A 20,316-nucleotide genomic window follows, 5' to 3' on the forward strand; every position below is an offset into this window, starting at 1 on the left:
AGATAATACTGGGTATGAGGTGGTGAAACAGGAACACACCCCTGCGCTCCCACAGCCCAAGAGACTGTTTCAGTGACCATGTCCACATTTCCATCCAGGATGGGCAGGGAGCTCTGTGGGGCCCAAGAGAGAGGCTGACCATGCCTCAGGCAGGAGGAGCCCAGGACACTCAAGCAAGGCAAGCTAAGAGCATTTGTTTTCATTAGAAAGTTTTGATTCTCCGGAAAATACGAACATCCAATTGCTTCGAGGAAAAAGAGGCAATTTCTCTCCCTAACGATATCTTTGCCCCCTTTTGTGTCATTACTGACTGAGATCCTCACACATTTTACCTCTGGACCTCTTGCCAGGTACACAGTGAGCTGGCTCCGCCTTTCAGTTTTATCAGTCAGCCACCTTGCTCCATCTTCTGCCGGTCACATCTCCCCTTCTTGACTCCAGCTTCCCTCGGATCCCTGTGGCGCCCCGGCTCTGCTCTCTCCCATAGATCCATCCTTTAACCCTCCAGACTATGGAGTCAGAATGTGTACTTAAGACTTACCTAGGGGAGGAAAACAAAGCTTAAATACAGATACTAGCTGTGAGCGTGCCCAGGCTATGATCCTCCACATGTGTGTTGCAGGATCCACCTTACTTGCCCTCATAGGAAATGCCCTCCGTGGAATCTGCAAGGTCCCAACTCCGCTGAGTCTCAGGGAAAGGATAAAGTCTAGCTTCAGCTTCAGCTTTGCCTCCAAGAAAAATAAAAGTTGAAGATGGGCCATTTCCTGCAATGAAGACCATTTTTCTTACTGCTGTGTCTTGAAGTTTTGCCCCACATTGTCTTCAGTGCAACCTTTTTAGAGTGAGATTTTTAATCTTTATGTGACACAAAGGTGCACTGAGCTGTTTTTCTCAAAGAGAGGGAGCAGTGTGCTTCCAAAGGTGAATTCAGACTTGCCCAGTAGAGAATCAGACAAATCATGAATTGTTCTTTTCAACAGCATTCCACTTCTATCCCCTCAAGTCACACTCCTATCAGGTTTTAGGTTTCATCGTTTTAAAAAAATTAGGTCTGGAGTGTGTATAGCTCACTGGTAGAGTGCTTGCTTGGCATGCCCCAGGTCCTGGGTTCAATCCCCAGTGCCTCCATTAAAAATAAACAAATAAATAAAATTAAAAATCAGGTTCAGTAACAGCTAAAACTCTCCATTGCATGTGTAATTCAATTTTTCTGGTCACTCTTCATATGTAATTTCTTTGGGAGACACATTCTTCTGAGATTCATGGATGAAAGTGACCAAGAGGCACAGAACTACAGGGACATCTCTCCTCTAAGATCACCAGGTGAAGTGTTTCTCACTCACCAAGTTCCTCACAGCAGCCTTCACATCCTTGTTCCTGAGGCTGTAGATGATGGGGTTGAGCATGGGGGTCAACACCCCATAGAAGAGGGAGATGAGCTTGTCTGCAAGGTCTTGTTTGTCTGCTCCCAGAGGATCCTTGGATTTGGGCTTCCCATACATGAAGAGGATGGTCCCATAGAAGACGACCACGACTGTGAGGTGGGCAGAGCAGGTGGAGAAGGCCTTTTTCCTCCCCTCAGCTGAGGGGATCCTCAGGATGGTGGTGAGGATGAAGATGTAGGAGACCAAGATGAACAGCACAGGGACCCCCAGGAAGATCACATTGGTCACCCCCATACTGATCACATTGATAGAGATGTCAGCACATGCCAACTTCAGGACAGCCAGGATCTCACAGGTGAAGTGGTTGATGACATTGTCCCCACAGAAGGGTAGTTGCATTGCTAGGGATGTCTGCATCATGGCAGTGGTGCTTCCAGCTGCCCAGGAGCCAGCAGCCATGGGCACGTAGGCAGCCTTGCTCATGACCATAGGGTACCTCAGGGGGTTGCAGATGGCCACGTAGCGGTCAAACGCCATCATGCCCAGAAGCACACACTCTGTGGCTCCCATGGCAAAGGAGAGGAACATCTGCACAGCACAGCCTGAGAAGGAGATGGTTTTCCTGGGGGTGAGGAAGCTGTCAAGAATGAGGGGGACAGAGGAGGTCGTGTAGCAGATGTCGAGGAAGGAGAGGTTCCCCAGGAAGAAGTACATGGGCGTGTGCAGGTGGGAGTCAGACACGGTCACCAGGACGAGGACCCCGTTTCCCAGCAGGATCAGCAGGTACGTCAGCAGGATGAGCACAAAGAACGTTTTCTCCAGCTTCAGGTGGGCTGAGAGGCCCAGGAGAATGAACTCTGTCACGGAAGCAGTCTGGTTGGCACTTCCCATGGTATGTCTCCTCTTTAAACTGAATAAAACTCTCAGAGGTCCAAACTCAACATCCTTTGTCTCGTGTAGGTCCAGGGCATCTGGTCTGGAGTTCTAGTCAGGCTGAGTGATCAGAAAACAGTTCTGAATCCGTGGTCTCTGTTTCTTTACAAGAAAAGAGCAATAAAATCAGAAATTACTTTGGGGCCATAGGACATCAGGTTTACGGTGTTTAGAATGATGATTCTGATCTTTTAATGCATTCGATCAGAGACAAAACATATAACATTCATTTTAGTGGTTCTATGGTCTATATGGCAATTCATCTCATTAAACTTTGATTGGAAATGTGACTGTAAGTTTGTTCCATGTTCTCCCACTCTGTACTAGGTATTAGGGAAATCATTAATTGTGAATAGAGATCATTTTCTCAGAAAATACATCCCTTGTTCCCAAGATCTTTTTTCTCATTAGCAACACCAGCTCCAGGGCTTTCCATCCATCTGTGTGACCATCCACCTGTCTGCTTATCCATCATTCTGTCCATCCATCCATCCATCTGTCCATCTGTGTCTAAACATCATCCACCAAAACACTTGTTGAGCACCCAGTGTGTGAATGTGACAGTTCCTCTGAGGAACAGGGGTGACCCATGGCTTAAGTGGGCTCACAACCTGGCAGGGAAGGGAAACAGAAGGATTCAGGAGAGGCCAAAACATCCAAAATGGCAGGCAGAGTATTGGTAGAACAGGGGTCATAGAAGGCTCCTTTAATGATGTTGAATCCGGCTGGGCTATTAAGGACAAAAGGAGGACTGGACACAAAGAGATGCAAGGGAAAGGGGGGAGGTCTCCAAGGTGACTTTGTGCTCAGGAAGTGTTGATATGTTCCTAGCAGTTGAATCTGTTGTTCAGTGAGGACAGACAGAGAACTGTCTCCAAAAACCCATAGTTGATCACAGTTTCTGAAAATCTAGTTCTCTTGGATAACTAAGCAGTGCTTTTTTTCTTTTTTTTTTTTCTGTGTTGAATATATTTGACATATAATGTGTAAATTGAAGGTGTGCCATCTGGTACTTTGATACATTTATCTATTGTAATATGATTGCTGTTGTGGTATTTATCACATTACATAATTATAGTGCAATGTTGTCTATATTCATTATAGTATGCATTAGATCACTGACTTATTTACTACTTGTTGCAAGCTTCTACCTTTAAGCAGCATCTATTTTATTTTATTTTAATACCATTCCCCCTTGGCGATCATGCAAAAATCCATGGACATTAATAGTCCTTGAGCCTTTTGTCACTAGACTCATATCGTACCATTGATTATGCTCCCCAAGTTACCTAGTCCAACCCTGTCTCCATTGTAGTTCTTTTTCTGCCCCACACTGATCCATGGCTTTTCAACTTCAGCTTGATTTCTTCTAAAGATAAAGAGTCTACTGCATTCCCAAACAGCCTACTTCATATTTGCAAACTCTAGAGTATTAGAAAATTCTTGAACATATTGAGCCAAGCAGTCGGTTTTCTAAGTTTTTTTTTGTTCATGTGATGGTGGTCAGCTTCCTTCTGGAACTACACTGAATCTGCAGATACATCAGATATGTAAGCCCAGAGACTTGGGCTCCATTGTGCTTAACCTTCTGACCTGCTAAGTAGATTTCAGTACTTCTTCCCTCTCCTAGACCCTCAGGTTACCCTATTCTGTGTTGGGATTGGAAGAGATCAATGATGTTCAAACTTCTTATGAAAGAGAACTTTTGTTCTCTTAAATTCAGAACCCCCATGTATAAAGCAGAGCTGCTCTTATTGAAGGGGACAGGGAGGGCTCAGAAACTCTGGGCTGCTCAGCCCGTGAGGCTCCTCTGAGGCCAGGTCGCAGGACCACAGGCTCCATTTTCATTGTAGGCCATAAAAATGTCACTCTCTGGAGCACAACAACAGGACAACACTAGCCATTTCCATAGTTACAGTGTGAATGGTGCTCCCTGGAGTTGTACAAGAAGAGGCTCTGAAACCATGGAACCATCTCATCCTGGGAGTCTCTCTGAAATTAGGAGAATCCATGAAGTGAGACAGTTTCATAGGCTTCTTGCTTCTAGGTTTTTCTGACCCAGGAAGAAGGGGTTTTGCATGGCCCTGAATCTTTGTGATACCACCGAAATTGTTTCATTTCTTCCCTTCTCCAGTCTCAACCCCTTTGAAAAATCAAATCATAAGCTGGAAATGTCACTGCACTAATAAAAATTTGAAGACTACTCTTATGAGAACTCTCACCTACCTTTTTCAGGAACCTACTGAAAAAGGGTCCCTCTGTCTTGGAAACAGTACATGGGCCAGAAATAGCAATACTAGTTTAAAGGCCCGGGCTGAGATGTCCACCTCTGATTTGAAGAAGGAATGAAAGCCAGTGCCTCCCTCTCTATCTTGGTTCTGTGCTTTAGGCAAAATCTCCAAAGGAACAACCAGTACATGAAGAAGGCAATTTGAAATCAGCACTGCAATTGGGACTACTGTATTCCCTGAAGTGATTAAAAGTTTGGAAATGGAATCATACAAATCAGGAAACTTTATACTTTTGGGACAATGTCCCTGAGATCCAATTATGCTGAAAGCACTCCAGGAAAATGTCTTTTTTCCCCCCTTCTTTTGTTCCTGATGGAACACTTTCCATCAGATGGAGAGATGTTTCTACTCTTAGGCCACTGAAGGACATCGAGGAAGCATTTCCATGTCATGCTTGAATTTCCACAAACTTCAAAATGCTTAAACTTCTTGAGGAGAACAGCTGGGGAGATAAGAATTATTTAGTGACACCCTATGTTCATGGTATTGTGGAACCAGCAGCTGCAGGCACAATGCTTCTAAACCAAGTGCTCAAGGTCATGACTGTGGACACTTAGGGGAACTACCACCCAGAGCCATGGGGAGACTTCACAGAGGAGGCAGCTTCTGGCCAGGGACAATGAGGGAGAATTTTCACATAAAGAGACGGGCAAGGGTTGGGAGAAAGGGGAAGACCATCTTGGGGACAATACTTGGCACAGGTCTTAGGACTGAGTATTTCTTCCACAGCCTCTACAAGTCATTTGTTTGAAAAGCATCGTGGAACAGGAGACATAGAACAAAGTCCAGGGAAGACCTTCTAAGTTGGTGGAATCTGGAATGTGGTAGCAGCCTCTAAGATGGCCCCCAGTGATTCCTGCCTACTGGATTTCATGGGCTTATGTACCCTCCCCTTTAGTAATAATTTCTAACCAAAAAAAAATACACTTTTGCCAGTTTTGATGAAGAAAACTGCCAGATTGGAGAGGCCCATTTGGCAAGGAACTGTGGGAGGTCTCTAGCCAACAGCCAGGGAAGAATTGAGGTCCTCAGACCAGTAGCCCTCAAGGCATTGAATCCTTCCAACAACCATGTAAGTGAGTTTGATATTTAACCCTTTCCCAGTCAAACCTTCAGATGAGATCCCAGCCCTTGCCAACATCTTTGATTACAGTCTTGTGAAAGACCCTGAAGCAGAGGATCCAGCAAATCTGTGCTCAGATTCTTGACCCACAGAAACTGTGAAACAATACATGTGTGTTCTTCTAAGTGACTAAGTTTTGGAGTGATGTGTTTTGGAATAATAGGTAACTAATACACAGAATATGATTAAAAGCTGTGAGGAAGAAGCTAGGGAAAGAAAGAGGTGACACATCTGGAAAAAAGTGGTCCAGTGAAGGGGAGCCCCCTACTTCCCCAAAAGTCTTTCCTACTGCCAGGGGACATTAGTGATCAGAAGGTATTTCCTCATTCTGAACCAAAGCCTGCCTATCTCCCTGCAGCTCTACCCTGGGTCCTCACTTTGCACCTGGGGGCCACACAGTGTGATTGCTTTGTCTTTTGCATATTAGCCCTTCAAAGGTAGGAGGACAATAAATCATTATAGATATGCTCAGTTACACTGAAGATGTGAGCTTGATCTAAGGACAGCTACCCTTCTATAATAACTCAGCAAATAACGAATAGTAACTCAATAAATATGTAATAAAATCATGACTAAAAGCTATCAGGTAAACCAGTCTCTGCCATCAGTCCAAGTGGCACAAGGAATCTTGGGCCCTCAGATGACCTGCTTATAAGAGGAGCTTTTCATTATTATTTATAGCAAAGAAACAGTAACAAGTACAAGAACAAGCCCCCATAAGAATACACCTTCATTTTGTAATGAGGCTGCTAGAAAGTTCACTAGACATATTTGTGGCTTGTCAACAACAATCACTATAAAAAGTCCATACATTTAGACAGACAGACAGTTAGTTGTCTACTTTTTGGGGTCTAATTTCCTCACAGTGAAGTGCATAACTCTTAAGTGTACCAACCAATGAATTTTGAAAGACACGCACACCCATGTAACCCACATCCTATTAAGTTATAGAATATTTCCAACACAACAGTTTTCTCATGCCCCTTACCAGTTAATCCTTAATACCACCCTGTCAGAGCAATCCCCATTGTTCTAATATTTTTCATCTTTGTTTAAATATTACCTTTTCAGAAACATCATATTAATATAATCATGTGTAAGCCTTTATTCAGAATAATGTTTTTGAGATCTGTCGTGTTGTTACATGGTTTTGTAGTTTGTCCCTTTTTATTACTGAGTAGTAGTATTCCATTATATGAACATCCTAGTTGTTTGTTTATCCATTCTCCTTGTTGATGGACATCCAGCTTGTTTCTAGTTTTGGCTGTTATGAATAAAGCCATTGTTAACATTATCATACAAGTCTTTTTGTAGACATGTATTTTAACTTCTCTTGGCTAAATACCCGAGAATGAGACTGTTTATAGATATACATTGGACAGGTCTTTTGCCAGAGTGTTTGTACCATTTTACATTCTTATCAAAAAAGCCACAAGGGTTCTCATATCACATTTTCACCACTTTTGGTGTTACCAGTTGTTGAAATTTTAGCCACCCTGGTTGATGTGTAGTGGTATCTCACTGTGGTTTTCATTTGCATTTTCTTGATAACTAATGGTATTTATGTGCTTTTTCATGTGCCAGTTGGTCATTCCAATATTTTTCTTTGTGAATTATCTGTTCAGCTATTTTGTCCATTATTATACTTTTCTTGTTTTTTTTTTTCCTAAATATTGAGTTGTAGCAAGTCCTTATGTATTTTAGAGTCCTTTGTCAGATATGTGTATTATGAACATCCTGCTAGCCTGTGGCTTGCATACTCATTTTCTTAATAGTGTCTTTTGCTGAGCACATGTTTGGTTGATTTGTTTTTTAATGCATCTGGTGGCTCAAAACAGTATTCTGATTTCCTTTTATCCTGCAGTTTGGCTTTTGATAGGTGGAGGGACACATTTTTCTGACACAGTGGGGCTGGGGAAGGTGTAGAAAAATAAGGTGTGTGTAGGTTTCTGCCTGTTTTTGTCTTCATGTTTTGGTAAGATAATTTGGCTCTTACCAGCTGAGATTTAATGTCCTCATGAACAATCAGGCAAGATATCAGGTAAAAAGAGGGAGAGCAAAGGTCAGAACATGGAGAGAGGGTTGGTAGATTGGTGATGAATGCTGGGGGCTTCCTCCCCACCCCCAACAAGGATTTCTTCAGAGGCACATGAATGTCCATGATCTCTGGACCATGCTTATGGCAGATTTGGTGGGTATGACATCATTTTGAATGCTACCATCGAGCCTCTTTGGGGTATTGTCTCTAGCTCACCTGAGAGGTGCCATCATGCCAGTGTAAGACAGGGCTCATCCAGGGAGGGCATTGTGCCAGAGAAGGGAGACAGCAGTGAAGCCATTGAGCTTAAAGTATTTCTACAAGAGTGACTCTCTAAAGTGGATGGGGTAAAAATGAGACCAGCAGGATTTCTGTCTGTGTGGTTGATTTTGTTTGTTTGTTTTTTGAACAAGGACAAAGAACTCCTCAAGTAGAGGTGTATGTGCAAAGGGTCTGATAGGATGGGAGGGTGCAGGGTGAGTCAGTCCATGTGCTGAGAAATCCAGAGAATCTCTAGTAGCTGAGACTCAGGCTTTTTTCAGACATAGGCAAAGAGAGGAATTCACCTCTGATCATTCACTGCAAAGCTAGCTGCTATGTCAGTAGTCACCGCAGAAGTTTCCTTGAGTGAACTGAGTTGCAGGAGCCAGTGTGGCCCATAGCCCTCAGGCCTCAGCCCCACAGGCAGCCTGCTGAGCAGAAGTTTTAAATTTTGGTGACCTCTATCTTTTTTTTCCCTTTTTTGGCTATTACTTTCTGTATCCTCTCTGAGAAAATTTTGCCTATCCCCAGTCACAAAGACATTTTTCTATATTTTATTATAAAAGCTTTATAGTTTTAGCTTTCATGTTCAGGTTCATGGTCCATAGTGAAATAGTTTTTGTTTGTTTGTTTGTTTATTGTTTGGTCTAGTTGTTATAGCAATTATTGAAAAAAAGGATACGAAAATCTCTAATTCTGACTGTAGCTCTGTCTCTTCCTTTATATCCATCTTTGCTTCATGTTATTTAAAGACTTGTTACTAGGAGAATACTCATTTATTATTTTTATGTCTTCCTGATTGACACCTTATCATTATGCAATGTCCTTCTTTATCTACGGTAATACTCTTTGTCTTCAAGTCTGCTTTATCTGAAACTAATATAACCTTTCAGCTGTTTTCTTGATATATTTTCCCATCCTTTTACTTTCAACCTATGTATGTCATTATGAAATTCTTCCTTTAGACAGAATACGGTTGAGTTTTGCTTTTTTATCCTGTCTGATAGTCTGTATAGTTTAACTAGTAAGCTTAATCCATTTCTATTTAATATGATCATTGATTAGTTGGGTTTAGGTTTACTATTATGTTGTTTTCTTTTTATTGCATCTATTTTTTGTTCATCTGTTCCTCCTTTCCTGCTGTCTCTTGGGTTAATTGTATAGTTCTTAGAACTAATTCCATTTTAATCTATTGGCTTTTAAGATATATCTCTTTGCCTTATTTTTCTACTGGTTGCTCTAGGAATTATTATATACATCTGAATCTTTTAATTGTCTCAATATCCTTGCTTAAAAAAGGATATATAAATCAATTAGGCAAACAAATAAATGAATTAGTCCCAATGGCAAACTACTTCTACTAGAATATTTTGGGTACTTGCTACTCAAAGTGTGGTCTAAGGCCAGTAACAACATCACTTGAGATCGTGTTAAAACTGCAGAATCTCTAGTTACACTCCAGATGTACTGAACCATAATCTGCATTTTGACAAAATCCTCAGGTGATTTATAGGCACATTAAAGTTTGAGAAGTACTGTCCTCCATGATTGAGTGACAATCTGAAGTAACACAGAGCAAATGTTAGCCACATCAGAATATCTGTCTGGCGATGTTCTGTTTGGCAGTGTCCATTACTTCTTGGAATCCACCACACTATGTTCTTCTTGGGTAAACTTCGGTAGTTTTGTTTGCTTCCCATTTGTGAGCACTACTCTCAGAAGGGCCACAACCCCACAACTAGCCTTTTCTCATACTATCAGCTGCTTGGCTCCTTGCATTATTCTAAACCTGATACTCACACCTAGCCCCCTCAAAATGGAAAATGCACAGTGCCTTTGCTCCATCCAGTGCCATATTCACTTTTTGTTTGTTTGTTTTGGTGAAGTTCTATCTTCCTTCTACTCCAGAGCTATGTTGTTCTTGTGGAGTGAAATGGTGGCTCCATTGAAAACCAGACAAACTGATTCTGAATCTCTGTGATTTAGTCCTACTGCCAAAAATTTAGTAGTCATAATTTAGGTTTTCCAGGTAATAGACTCTAAGGGATTCAGCATATGAATTTTTGTGAGGCACAAACATTCAGTCCATAGCAGCTCTCATTGTGTAAAGCGGCCTTATCTCCTCCTCATGACTAGGATCAGTCCTGTGCCACTAGGATAGTGACTTCTTTCCTTGCTTGCTGGTCTCTTGGCATAAGAAGTCCAACATGACTGCGAGATAGCCATAGCTTAAAGTTTAACAGATAGAATAGAAAATCCAGTGTTCACTTAGGCAGCACATATACAAAAATGGGAACTACGCAGAGAAAATTAGCATGGCCCCTGTGCAAGGATGACACAAATTCATGAAGCATTCCATAGTTTTAAGATGAAAAGTAATAATAATAATAATAATAATAATAATAATAATAATAATAATAATAATAATAAAAAAAAGTCCAGAATTTAGTCCTTACATTTATGGTCAGTTGACTTTCAACAAAAGTGCCAAGGCAATCCAATGGAGGAAAAGATAGTCTTTATATCAAATGGTACTGAAACAGGTGGATATTCGTATGTAACAATGATCGAGACCCTTACCTCATGCCATACAAAAAAATTAACTCAAAACGGATCACAGATCTAAATGTAAAACCTAAAATCATACAACTTCTGGAAGAAAACATAGGGGGAAATCCTTGTGACCTTGGATTAAGTAAAGATTTCTTAAATAAGATACCAAATTTTAGATTATGATAAATTGTACTACAAAATTAAAAACTTTAATTTTCAAATGACACTGTAAGAGTGAAAAGACAAAAAAGAGTGAAAATATTTGCAAATTATATATGTGATAAAGGTCTTGTATCCAGGTTACATAAAGAACTCTTACATGTGACTCCATGATTAAAAAGACAGCCCAATTAAAATATCTACACCAAAAAGGTATGTCAATGGCTCAAAAGCACATGAAAAGATTCTCAATATTGGCATCCATCAGGAAGTGCAAATTAAAACTACAGTGGCATACTACTGCACATCCACTAGAAAACTACATTGAAAAAGACTAATAAGAAAAGACTAATAACACCAAATGTTGGCGAAGATGTGCAGAAACTGAAGCATACATTGCTTCTGGGAATTTAAAATGATATAGCTTCTTTGGAAAAACAGTTTAGCAGTTTCTTAGAGCTGAGCACATTTGTACTATATGACCCACCAATTCCACAGAAAGTTGAATACTAAATGTTCACAGCAACATTGGTCATAATAGCCAAAAACTGGGAGCAATCCAAATGTCCATCAATGGGTGAATAGATAAACACACTGTGGTACAACCATACAATGGAATACTGTTCTGTAATAAAAAGGAACAGACTACTGATGCATTTTACAACTGGACAGGCCTCTAAAACATGCTAAGTAAAAAATGCCAGCCACAAAAGATTACGTATTGTATGGTTCCGTTCATCTGAAGTTTCTAGAAAAGGTAAATCCTTTTAGAAATAAACAAATTAGTAGTTACCTGCAGCTGGAGATTGAAAATGTGCATGAGAGAACTTTCTGAAATGATATGTAAATGTTCTAAAATTGATTTAGTGATAACTGCACAGCTGGATTATATTTATCATAAATCACTGAGCTATACCTTACAATGGGTAAATTTTATGGTACGTAAGTTATACCTCAATAGAGTACTAAAAGTATTTAATGAGACTTTCTCTGTCCACTAGTGGAAGCAACTCTCCTTTGGGAACTAGGACCCTTAGACCTGAAAAGCCTAGAGCTGCAGAAATGCAAAATGCAAATTCTCAAGCAGGTTACTGGAAGTGACATAACCAGGGCTACTCTTGCTACTACCCTTGATTCCTAGGCCGTATATTTTTGCCTATTGGAGACACAGTAGCATAAAACAGTCATTGGTTTAGGGTATATACTGTATTCTGGAGGCTGATGCCCCATTCTTGCAGAGTGTTATCTCCAAGCTGGTGCCATAGCTATGCTTTCAAAGGGTCATTCTGTCATTCTCTTGGGCCAGTCTCTTATGGATGCTGCAGTATATGGAAGGATCAGTGGATCCCATAGTTGTGATCCCACAGCAACATCTGCTTTGATAAATGAGTCCCTTGGTCTGATGAGATATTATGCAGGATCCCATGTCATTAAATCTAGTCCTTCATAAGCTTTCAGGTGATGATGTTTGCTAATGCCCTACAGAGACTGAAGATGATTTATACTCAGAAAAGGTGTTGATTTTAGTCATGGTGAATCGCTGTCCCTCTCAGAATAAAAACAGTCTAATGCAGTCAACTCACCACCAAGTGGCTGATTAGTCTCTTCAAATGAAAGTTGGTCTCTGTTGCTACCATTTAAACATCAGCTGATAGCTGTTTAGCTCATAGATAACCTTCTTAGATGATGGCTACTCCCTTCTTTGTACCAATGATAGAGGTTGGATAACATCAACTCCCTGAGTCATTTAATTCGGTTGTTGAGCCTAGTGGGGAATATGGAGACTTTAAAGATGCTTCTGGCACATGGACATTTAAGGAGGTGAAAGAAACCAGGCTCAGCTTCAAATACGGACATTCTGCTGTGATACAGAGCATTGCTGTGTTCCCTCTTCAAGAGACTGTCCTGCTAGAGAAAGGAACTATAGAGCCAGGGAAATTCACAGGTGGGGGTCACCTAAGATATTTTGAACTCCCTCTTCATTGTGTGGATGGATATACCTGAGATTCTCCAAGAGCAGAGGACACACTCATGGTCACCCAGCTCTATGTGGGAGAGTAGGGATTTGAACTTAGGCTTCCTGTATCACATCAATCCCTGGACATGTTCCAAATTTACAGGTGATAGAATCCACAGAGGGAAAAGCCACTGTAGCAGGAAAGGGTAATTGACTACAAGAAGCACTACATATTGAGTTCATAAGACTTCTGCTGTGTATGATAGCCGGACAATCTGTTTGAACATGGCACATGAAAGAGAATATTTATTTTATGCAAGTAAGTAATCAGATTAGATGTGACTTGTTGCCCCCTTAAAGAAAGTAATTTAATCTAGATTAGTGAAAAATAGACCCTGTATAAGGATATAGAGGTGTCTTTTGGAAGCAAAAGTACAGGAATGTGGCCAGCTTTAGGAAAAAATGGAAACCAAGAACTGAGAACATAGGAGGATGCCCTCTTCTGTCGTTACTCTTTGGCTGTTCTTTTTTTTTTTTTTTTTCTGTTTGAAGACCTGATTTCTCTTTAACACTCTCTGCCAAAATAAAGTTTATTCCCTTTAAGTTTATATATAAAATCTGTGTAAATCTATAGATATGGTTATAATGTACAGTTAATTCCCCAGTGCATATGGTCAAACATGATTACCCCATAGCTTCTGAGTTTGCATGTTATGGATCCAGTGACTCCTTGGGCATTAATGACAATCCTAAAACCTGGCAGAAGGGATCTGATTTGTCTAGGTAGGGTCAGTGTCATACAGTACAGTTACGAGTCCCTCATCAGTGTGGATAAGGAAGAGGGATGACTGGGGAAAATGCCCAGAGAAATGAGATTGTGGGCTCATAGGCTAGAAAGTCAACCAAAAAGGTGCTGCAATAATAAATTGGAATTGATTCAGTTAAGTATGATATTGAACACTGTCTTCAAGTGTCATAAGGCTTCCACAGAGGGGTTATTTAACATATTTAACTAACAATAAAAATATTCATTTATTAACTGAGAGGTTATTCTTTGCTAGCCACTGTTTATTTATATATATATAATATTTATATGCATGCCTCATTTTAATTTAATCCCCATAACAACTCAATGGGGTTGGTTTAATTACCTCTGTTTTACAAATTAGAAAACGAAGAGTCTGCAAGATAAAGTAATTTTTGTAATGTGCCTGAAGTTACACAGACAAGAGACACCTCCATGTCAGTCTGGCTCCACAGTCTGTGCTCTTAACTACAAGGGTAATTACAAGTAGATTTTTAGCAACTGGTGCCAGTGTCCGAACCAAATCCTGAAGAGACACAGGGAACTGAGTTTGACCATTGTGGTCTGGATGGTTACAAACATTAATTCCTGGGAAAGGAAGGGACTCAGATTATAAGCTTAGCATTGTATTAATGATTAAATGGATACTGCTAGAAATTTTATTCATAGCCTACAGTATCTGGAGTTTGATTGGTGTTGATACAACTCCTCTGCAAATTTGGGTAAGGATGGATGTGCTCTCTATACAGTAGAGAAGAAGGAGTTTCCCCCAAATTGGCTCTAGGATCTATATCTAGGATATAAAATTGGCTTAAAGAAACACTGAGCCCCTACAATGAAAAGGGGGTTAAATGATGTCATTTGGGATGTCTTGGTGTTGTTAATTTTCCAGAATGGCAGATTGGGTTTTGGTTTGGACACCAGTTAAGAAGTGACTTTTCCTCACTGCCATGCTCCCCACTGCACAGTGAGCAGAAAACATGATTGTACACAAAAGCTGCAGCTAGTCTGCATGTGAACAAAGAGAATATACCTTTTTTTTTTACAAAGTTTTAATTTTTGTTTATTTTTTCAGAATAAAAATAAATTTTAATAGCCACTTATCCTTGATTCTGGGTGATTTAGCATAAGTCCCTCTTCATTCTAAAGACTTGATGTTCCATTTTCAATTTCTCAGGAAAACCCCATCCCAGTGTGCATTGCTGAGGCAGTTTTGTCGTGAAACTGAAGTGTGGGACCATGGAGCAAGTCTGTGCTCACCAGGTGGTCATTTCCTGGGGAATCCCCTGTGTGCACAGAACTACAAGATACACTGCCTTCTCCCACTATCACTGGGGAAAGCATTTCTGATTCATGAGATTCTTTACAGCAGCCTTCACATCCTTGTTTCTGAAGCTGTAGATGATGGGGTTAAGCATGGGAGTCAGCACCCCATAGAAGAGGGAAGTGAGCTTGTCTGAAACAGCCTGTTTGTCTGCCCCTAGGGGGTCCTTTGATTTGGGCTTTGCATACATGAAAAGAATAGTCCCATAGAAGATGACCATCACAGTAAGATGTGCAGAGCAGGTAGAGAAGGCCTTTTTCCTCCCCTCAGCTGAGGGGATCCTCAGGATGGTGGTGAGGATGAAGATGTAGGAGACCAAGATGAACAGCACGGGGACCCCCAGAAAGATCACATTGGCCACCCCCATACTGATCACATTGGTGGAGATGTCAGCACAGGCCAACGTCAGGACAGCCAGGATCTCACAGGTGAAGTGGTTGATGACGTGGTCCCCACAGAAGGGTAACTGTACTGCAAGAGAGATCTGTACCAAGGAGTTGACTCCACCAGCCAGCCAGGAGCCGGCAGCCATGGGCACGTAGGCAGCCTTGCTCATGACCATAGGGTACCTCAGGGGGTTGCAGATGGCCACATAGCGGTCAAACGCCATCATGCCCAGAAGCACACACTCCGTGGCTCCCATGGCAAAGGAGAGGAACATCTGCACAGCACAGCCTGAGAAGGAGATGGTTTTCCTGGGTGTGAGGAAGCCATCCAGGACCAGAGGGACCGAGGAGGTTGTATAGCAGATGTCGAGGAAGGAGAGGTTCCCCAGGAAGAAGTACATGGGCGTGTGCAGGCGGGAGTCGGACACGGTCACCAGGACGAGGACCCCATTGCCCAGCAGGATCGTCAGGTACATCAGCAGGATGAGCACAAAGAATGTTTTCTCCAGCCTTGGGTGGTCTGGCAGCCCCAGCAAGACAAAGCCTGCCACAACAGACTGGTTAGCCACTTCTATTTTAAATTCTCTCTTTCACCCTAAGGAAAACTGAGGACAGCAAACACATGTTTATAGGAATCACTTTGTGAGGATTACAATGAGATGCTTCTGGAACTTATAATTAAATTTACCCTTTGACATGCTAACTTGTAATATCAGCATCTAAGGGATAAAATTCACTGTCCACTGAAGTTACCTTAAAAGTCAGAATATATCAAATCAAAAGCAGGAAAAGCAGACACCAGAAATCAGATCAAACCACGATTTATGATAGAATTTAGCCAGATCAGTAATGTTAATGCACTTGATGGAAGAGATGTGTAAGGATGGGTCTATGGGAACCATAAAAGAGGAACCGTGAGGGTGTGCTGCCTGGGTCCACCACTGACTGGCCCCCTGGCCAGCCCTGCCTGTCCCCAAATTGACCCTGCAATGTCCTTGGAGGCTTTGGGCTGTCATACTCAGTGATGCTGAGCGTTGACACCAGCTCACTCACTCCCCTGGCTCTAATTCTGTGCTGTATAATAATTTTCTAATGATAATTTGGCCCCACCTGGAGTCGTACATGGAGAGAATGTGATGAGCAGAGGCCAGGAAGATTAGATTCTGCCTAGCATTTACATTTGTTACTTGATGCCTGGTTTATACTTCATTTCTTGTGAGTTTGGTCAGCGATCCTCCTTCGCTGCCCTGTCAATAAAGAGTTTCTGGCCAATAGACCCTACAGACCCTAACAGTCCACATCCCTCTCTCTAACCATGGCCTTTGTCCATAGCACTGCAGTTTCCTCAGTCTGCTCCAGCCTGTGGGGCTGGGGAGCAGGGATAGAATCCATGGACAAGTGTCCCCCGTGCCTCCCAGTATGAGCATCTATAACTTTTGGACCAAGCTCCATGCTTTGGGAGCTGTTTTGTAAGTCACAGCTCCTAACTCAGACCCTTTTATATTTGAGTTGACCATTAAAGTCACTGCAATGCCACAGTACTCCTTTCTCCCCTACAAAAAAAAAAAAAAAAAAAAGACAATTCTACCCAGCCTTGCAGAGAGTTGCTCAAAGGAGGGATGGACATGGGATGTACTTCAGTCACTGTGGAACAGTACATGAGTCTTCAATTCTCATATTAAGGATGAAAGGAAAGCTCAGAGAGGTCCCCAGGCAGCGAGGATAGGGCGAGGACGGAGCCTGCTTCCTCATCTTCTCCCTGGGGCTCCTTCCCTCACCACTCTGATTGTAATTTTGCTCCTCCATTTGTGCCAGAGCAGATCTACTGAGGAGCAAAGGACTGATTATGAAGTCTTAGTCATCCACGTTTTCCCTAGGACACTCATGAAAAATAGAAGTGTCACACTTTTCTCCAAGAGATTGCCTTGTTGTAGGGCTTGGATGAGTGGGGATGTCCCTGGGCTTCACTCATTGTATCCATGATTATAACACTGGTGCTGGTTGGGGGAATTTGGGTGGGAGAAACCGGGAGGAGTCTGAGGGTATCCTCATGCAATAATCAGAGGCAATTAACTGTAGGTGCTGAGAATATATGTTATTAGAGATATTAGTACTGTTGACTAGAGAACCTTAGACTTGGCAGGAATGCTGTAAAATAACTAGTCTTGCCTCTTTCACCTCCATTCTGTGAGCACCTTCTGTGAAACAGTTTTCCCATTGCTACTTTGAATGCCTTGAGTTATGTGCGTGCAAGACTCCCATCCTTTGTCCAACAGTCTGGATTGTTGGAAAGCCTTCCCTTACATTGAGCAGAAACTTCATTTTTCCAATGTCACCCCTACTCCTAACCACCCCCCACCCCCACCTCGACACTGGTCTAGACTTCCAGGCCATGCCTGCTCCCTTCCCCTATAAAAGTCCTTCAGAAACATGGAAACTGTGACCAGGCCCCCACTCGCCAACCATCTTTTCTCGGCTCCCCACGTACCTGAGGAAAGTTTGGCCACAGAGAGATCTTGGTCTGTGTCCAGTGTGGGGATAAGGCCGTGGTGGGGACGGGAGCTGACCTGGGAAGAATGTCTCATGGCAGGACTGCTCAAACCGTCCACCTTGACTATCCCCTGTCTAGCCCTACCTGTCGAGGCTGTGCCTGGAAGCATGCAGTAAATTCTGCTTAGCTGTCTTGGAGCTGAGCAGTCTCTTCAGATTTCACAGCAAGGTAAAAAAAAATGTAGGGTTGGCCATAGCTGAAGGGGCTCTACTGCTCCTTTTCCTGGCCTTCTCCATGCCCAGCGAGTTAACAGGAGGGAAGACCACTCAGGGAGATGCCTCCCGGGGGTCCTGCAGTCCTGCTCAGCCTGTGCGCCCAGGGCAGACACCTTCTGCTCTTCGCCCCTTGCCCTCTCGCCAGAGGTTCTGTCAAAGAGCCATGGAGCAATTTAGAGCTCTGCTTGTTTGGGGCCAGTTTTAATCCCAGAAGCAATTTAAAGTTTGGTGGAGGCCTCTCAGGAGTTTAGGGCCTGTGTCCCATAAACCCAGTTAGGTAAGTTTAGACAGCTCCATGTAAATCTTAACTCGCTACCAAGAACTGTTCCTTAGATTAGAAAGTTTCTGTCCTGTCCTTGCCGACTTTCCTGGGAGTAGAGGAGGTAACTGAGGTCTGACTGCTTTGACCACAGTGGTGTCTGTGAGAGGGGGCTCTGCACTTGTCTTTCCAAGGCTAAGTGGTAAAACAAGAGGTGGAAGGCTTGCCTTGGCCCTGACCGACACACTGGCTGTCTCCATGCTCCAGAGCAGCTGGCCCTCCCTGCAGTCAGCCCCTCAGCATCGTCCAGAGCTGACCAGGTATGGCCCTTGCCCTCAAAAACAGGAAGCAAGAGACATGTACCAAGGGCCAGTGCCGAGCACTTGAAAGAGAGCAGAAATGACAAGGATGGGGCCTCTGATCTCTAGGTAGATTCTGGTGACAGCTGCAGTCTGCAAGATGATTGCCAAATGCCCCTGAGGTGTACGGGAGCCCAGAAGCAGGGCAGAGTCAGAGGAGGGAGGGTGGAGCAGATTGGATCCCAACTGGGAAGTAACTGACAGACGCACAGAACAAAGATGACAGCTTGAAGCAGAGGGCCTGAGGGCAGAAGAGAGCTCTGGTGTTGGTAAGACAGCAGCAGGGTCATGCCTTAGACAGAGGCAGCTCTAGAGTCACAGGCCAGGCAGGTAGCTAGCATCTGGTTAGCTGGAGATCTTTGGTGGTGAGGAACAGAGAATCTTTGAAGTAATCTCAGCTGGGGCCAGGGAGGTGAGAGTCAGGTAGGATGGAACATGGCTACAGGCACTCAGCAGGGCCTCAGGATGGGGAGTTTCTCTTAGAAGTAGATCAGGGGGAAGGCTGAGAGGGGGTGAGGAGCTCTGGATCGAAGCCTAATCTGTATCAGAAGCAACTGATAAAGCCTGGTCTTCAAGAGAAGTAGGATGACTTGCTAATAAAAAGACCTGGGTACTAATTCTTCCTTGGGAGGAAGAAAATGGGAGTTGTTAGAGTTCTCTGTGTACCCTTGTCATCCGTGCAGACGCCATGGTCCACTTTACCGCAGGTGAAATGCACAGAGTTCTCATAGAGTGTGGGTTCAGCCCCCTCCCCCGGTGCTTTTGTCATTTTCATAAAGACTGAGGAAAAGAAGCCCTGTAAATACAAATGAAGATCCATATATGAAAGTGAGAAGTAAAGGGATTTATTTTAGCAAGTCATTTTTAGGGGTTGACTTTTTTCTTTGAACAAAAGGAATTTGCAGAGTTCCTTTTCTTGGGAGTCAGGGTTCAAGAAACACCTGAGAAGGACACTCTGAGAACACACACCGGGTTCATGCATCAATGCTGAGACTGGCCATTACTCTCTGTCCCAGGGTTTCCCTGAAAGTTGACTCCAGTGGGGAGATTTTCATGCAGGATGTTGATGGGGGAGTGCTCTTAAGATCAACACCTGTGGAGTAGGGGTGAAGGAAGCAGGACTGGGCAGAGGGAGAACTCAGACTATCATGAGGAACCTCTCAAGCTAGAATGGCTCTTTAGAGTCATCCCCATTGGAAGCAAGGAGGACCAGGACTTTATATTGACATTGACTCATCACTGGGTGTTGGATATGCACTGCCTCTGAGAAAGGAATGTGACTTTTGGTGAGGTAACTCTCTTGGGCCAAGGGCAAGCCATCAGAGGGACTTAACTGAGTGCTGTCAGCCACCAACATTCCCAGCAGCTGGCATTATGAGAGCTTCATCCCTAGGTGGGTGGAGGTAGGTTTGGACAGGACACCACTGCATCCACTACTCACTCTTAACCAGTACTTCTCAATGTGTAACATGCATGTGAATCACCTAAGGGTCTTGTTAAAATGTAGATTCTAACTCGGTAGGTCTGGAAGGGGCCCCAGGAGTCTACATGCCCAAAAATCTCCCAGGTGATGCTGATACTGCTGGTCCACGGACCATACTGTGAGTAGCATGGCTCTAAACTCAATTTCCCCCTCACCTGGCATTACTTTTTATTGAGATTCTCAAGTGAGGGTCATCAGAGTGTGGATCATATCATGGGACATATCCCACCA

At 43.0% G+C, this 20,316-nt stretch overlaps 2 protein-coding genes and 1 non-coding gene across 3 annotated transcripts; 1 reads left to right on the plus strand and 2 right to left on the minus strand.

The window, feature by feature from the left end:
* Positions 1-1,319: 1,319 nt before the first annotated feature.
* Positions 1,320-2,279, minus strand: LOC102524261 (olfactory receptor 13C7). The gene has a single exon (XM_006183422.1). It carries the CDS (start codon positions 2,277-2,279, stop codon positions 1,320-1,322), a length of 960 nt encoding a protein of 319 aa, XP_006183484.1.
* An 8,015-nt stretch (positions 2,280-10,294) lies between these two features.
* On the plus strand, positions 10,295-10,399 carry LOC116663425. Its single transcript, XR_004319679.1, has one exon. It is a non-coding gene; the product is annotated as a U6 spliceosomal RNA (small nuclear RNA).
* A 4,437-nt stretch (positions 10,400-14,836) lies between these two features.
* LOC116663368 (olfactory receptor 13C7-like) lies at positions 14,837-17,803 on the minus strand. The gene is made up of 2 exons (XM_032479126.1): positions 17,707-17,803; positions 14,837-15,789 (listed from the first exon to the last, which is right to left on the minus strand). Exons 1-2 carry the CDS (start codon positions 17,801-17,803, stop codon positions 14,837-14,839), a joined length of 1,050 nt encoding a protein of 349 aa, XP_032335017.1.
* Positions 17,804-20,316: the final 2,513 nt, after the last annotated feature.

This window comes from Camelus ferus, chromosome 4 (assembly GCF_009834535.1).
Source record: "Camelus ferus isolate YT-003-E chromosome 4, BCGSAC_Cfer_1.0, whole genome shotgun sequence".
In the NCBI taxonomy this organism is placed as follows: domain Eukaryota; kingdom Metazoa; phylum Chordata; class Mammalia; order Artiodactyla; family Camelidae; genus Camelus; species Camelus ferus.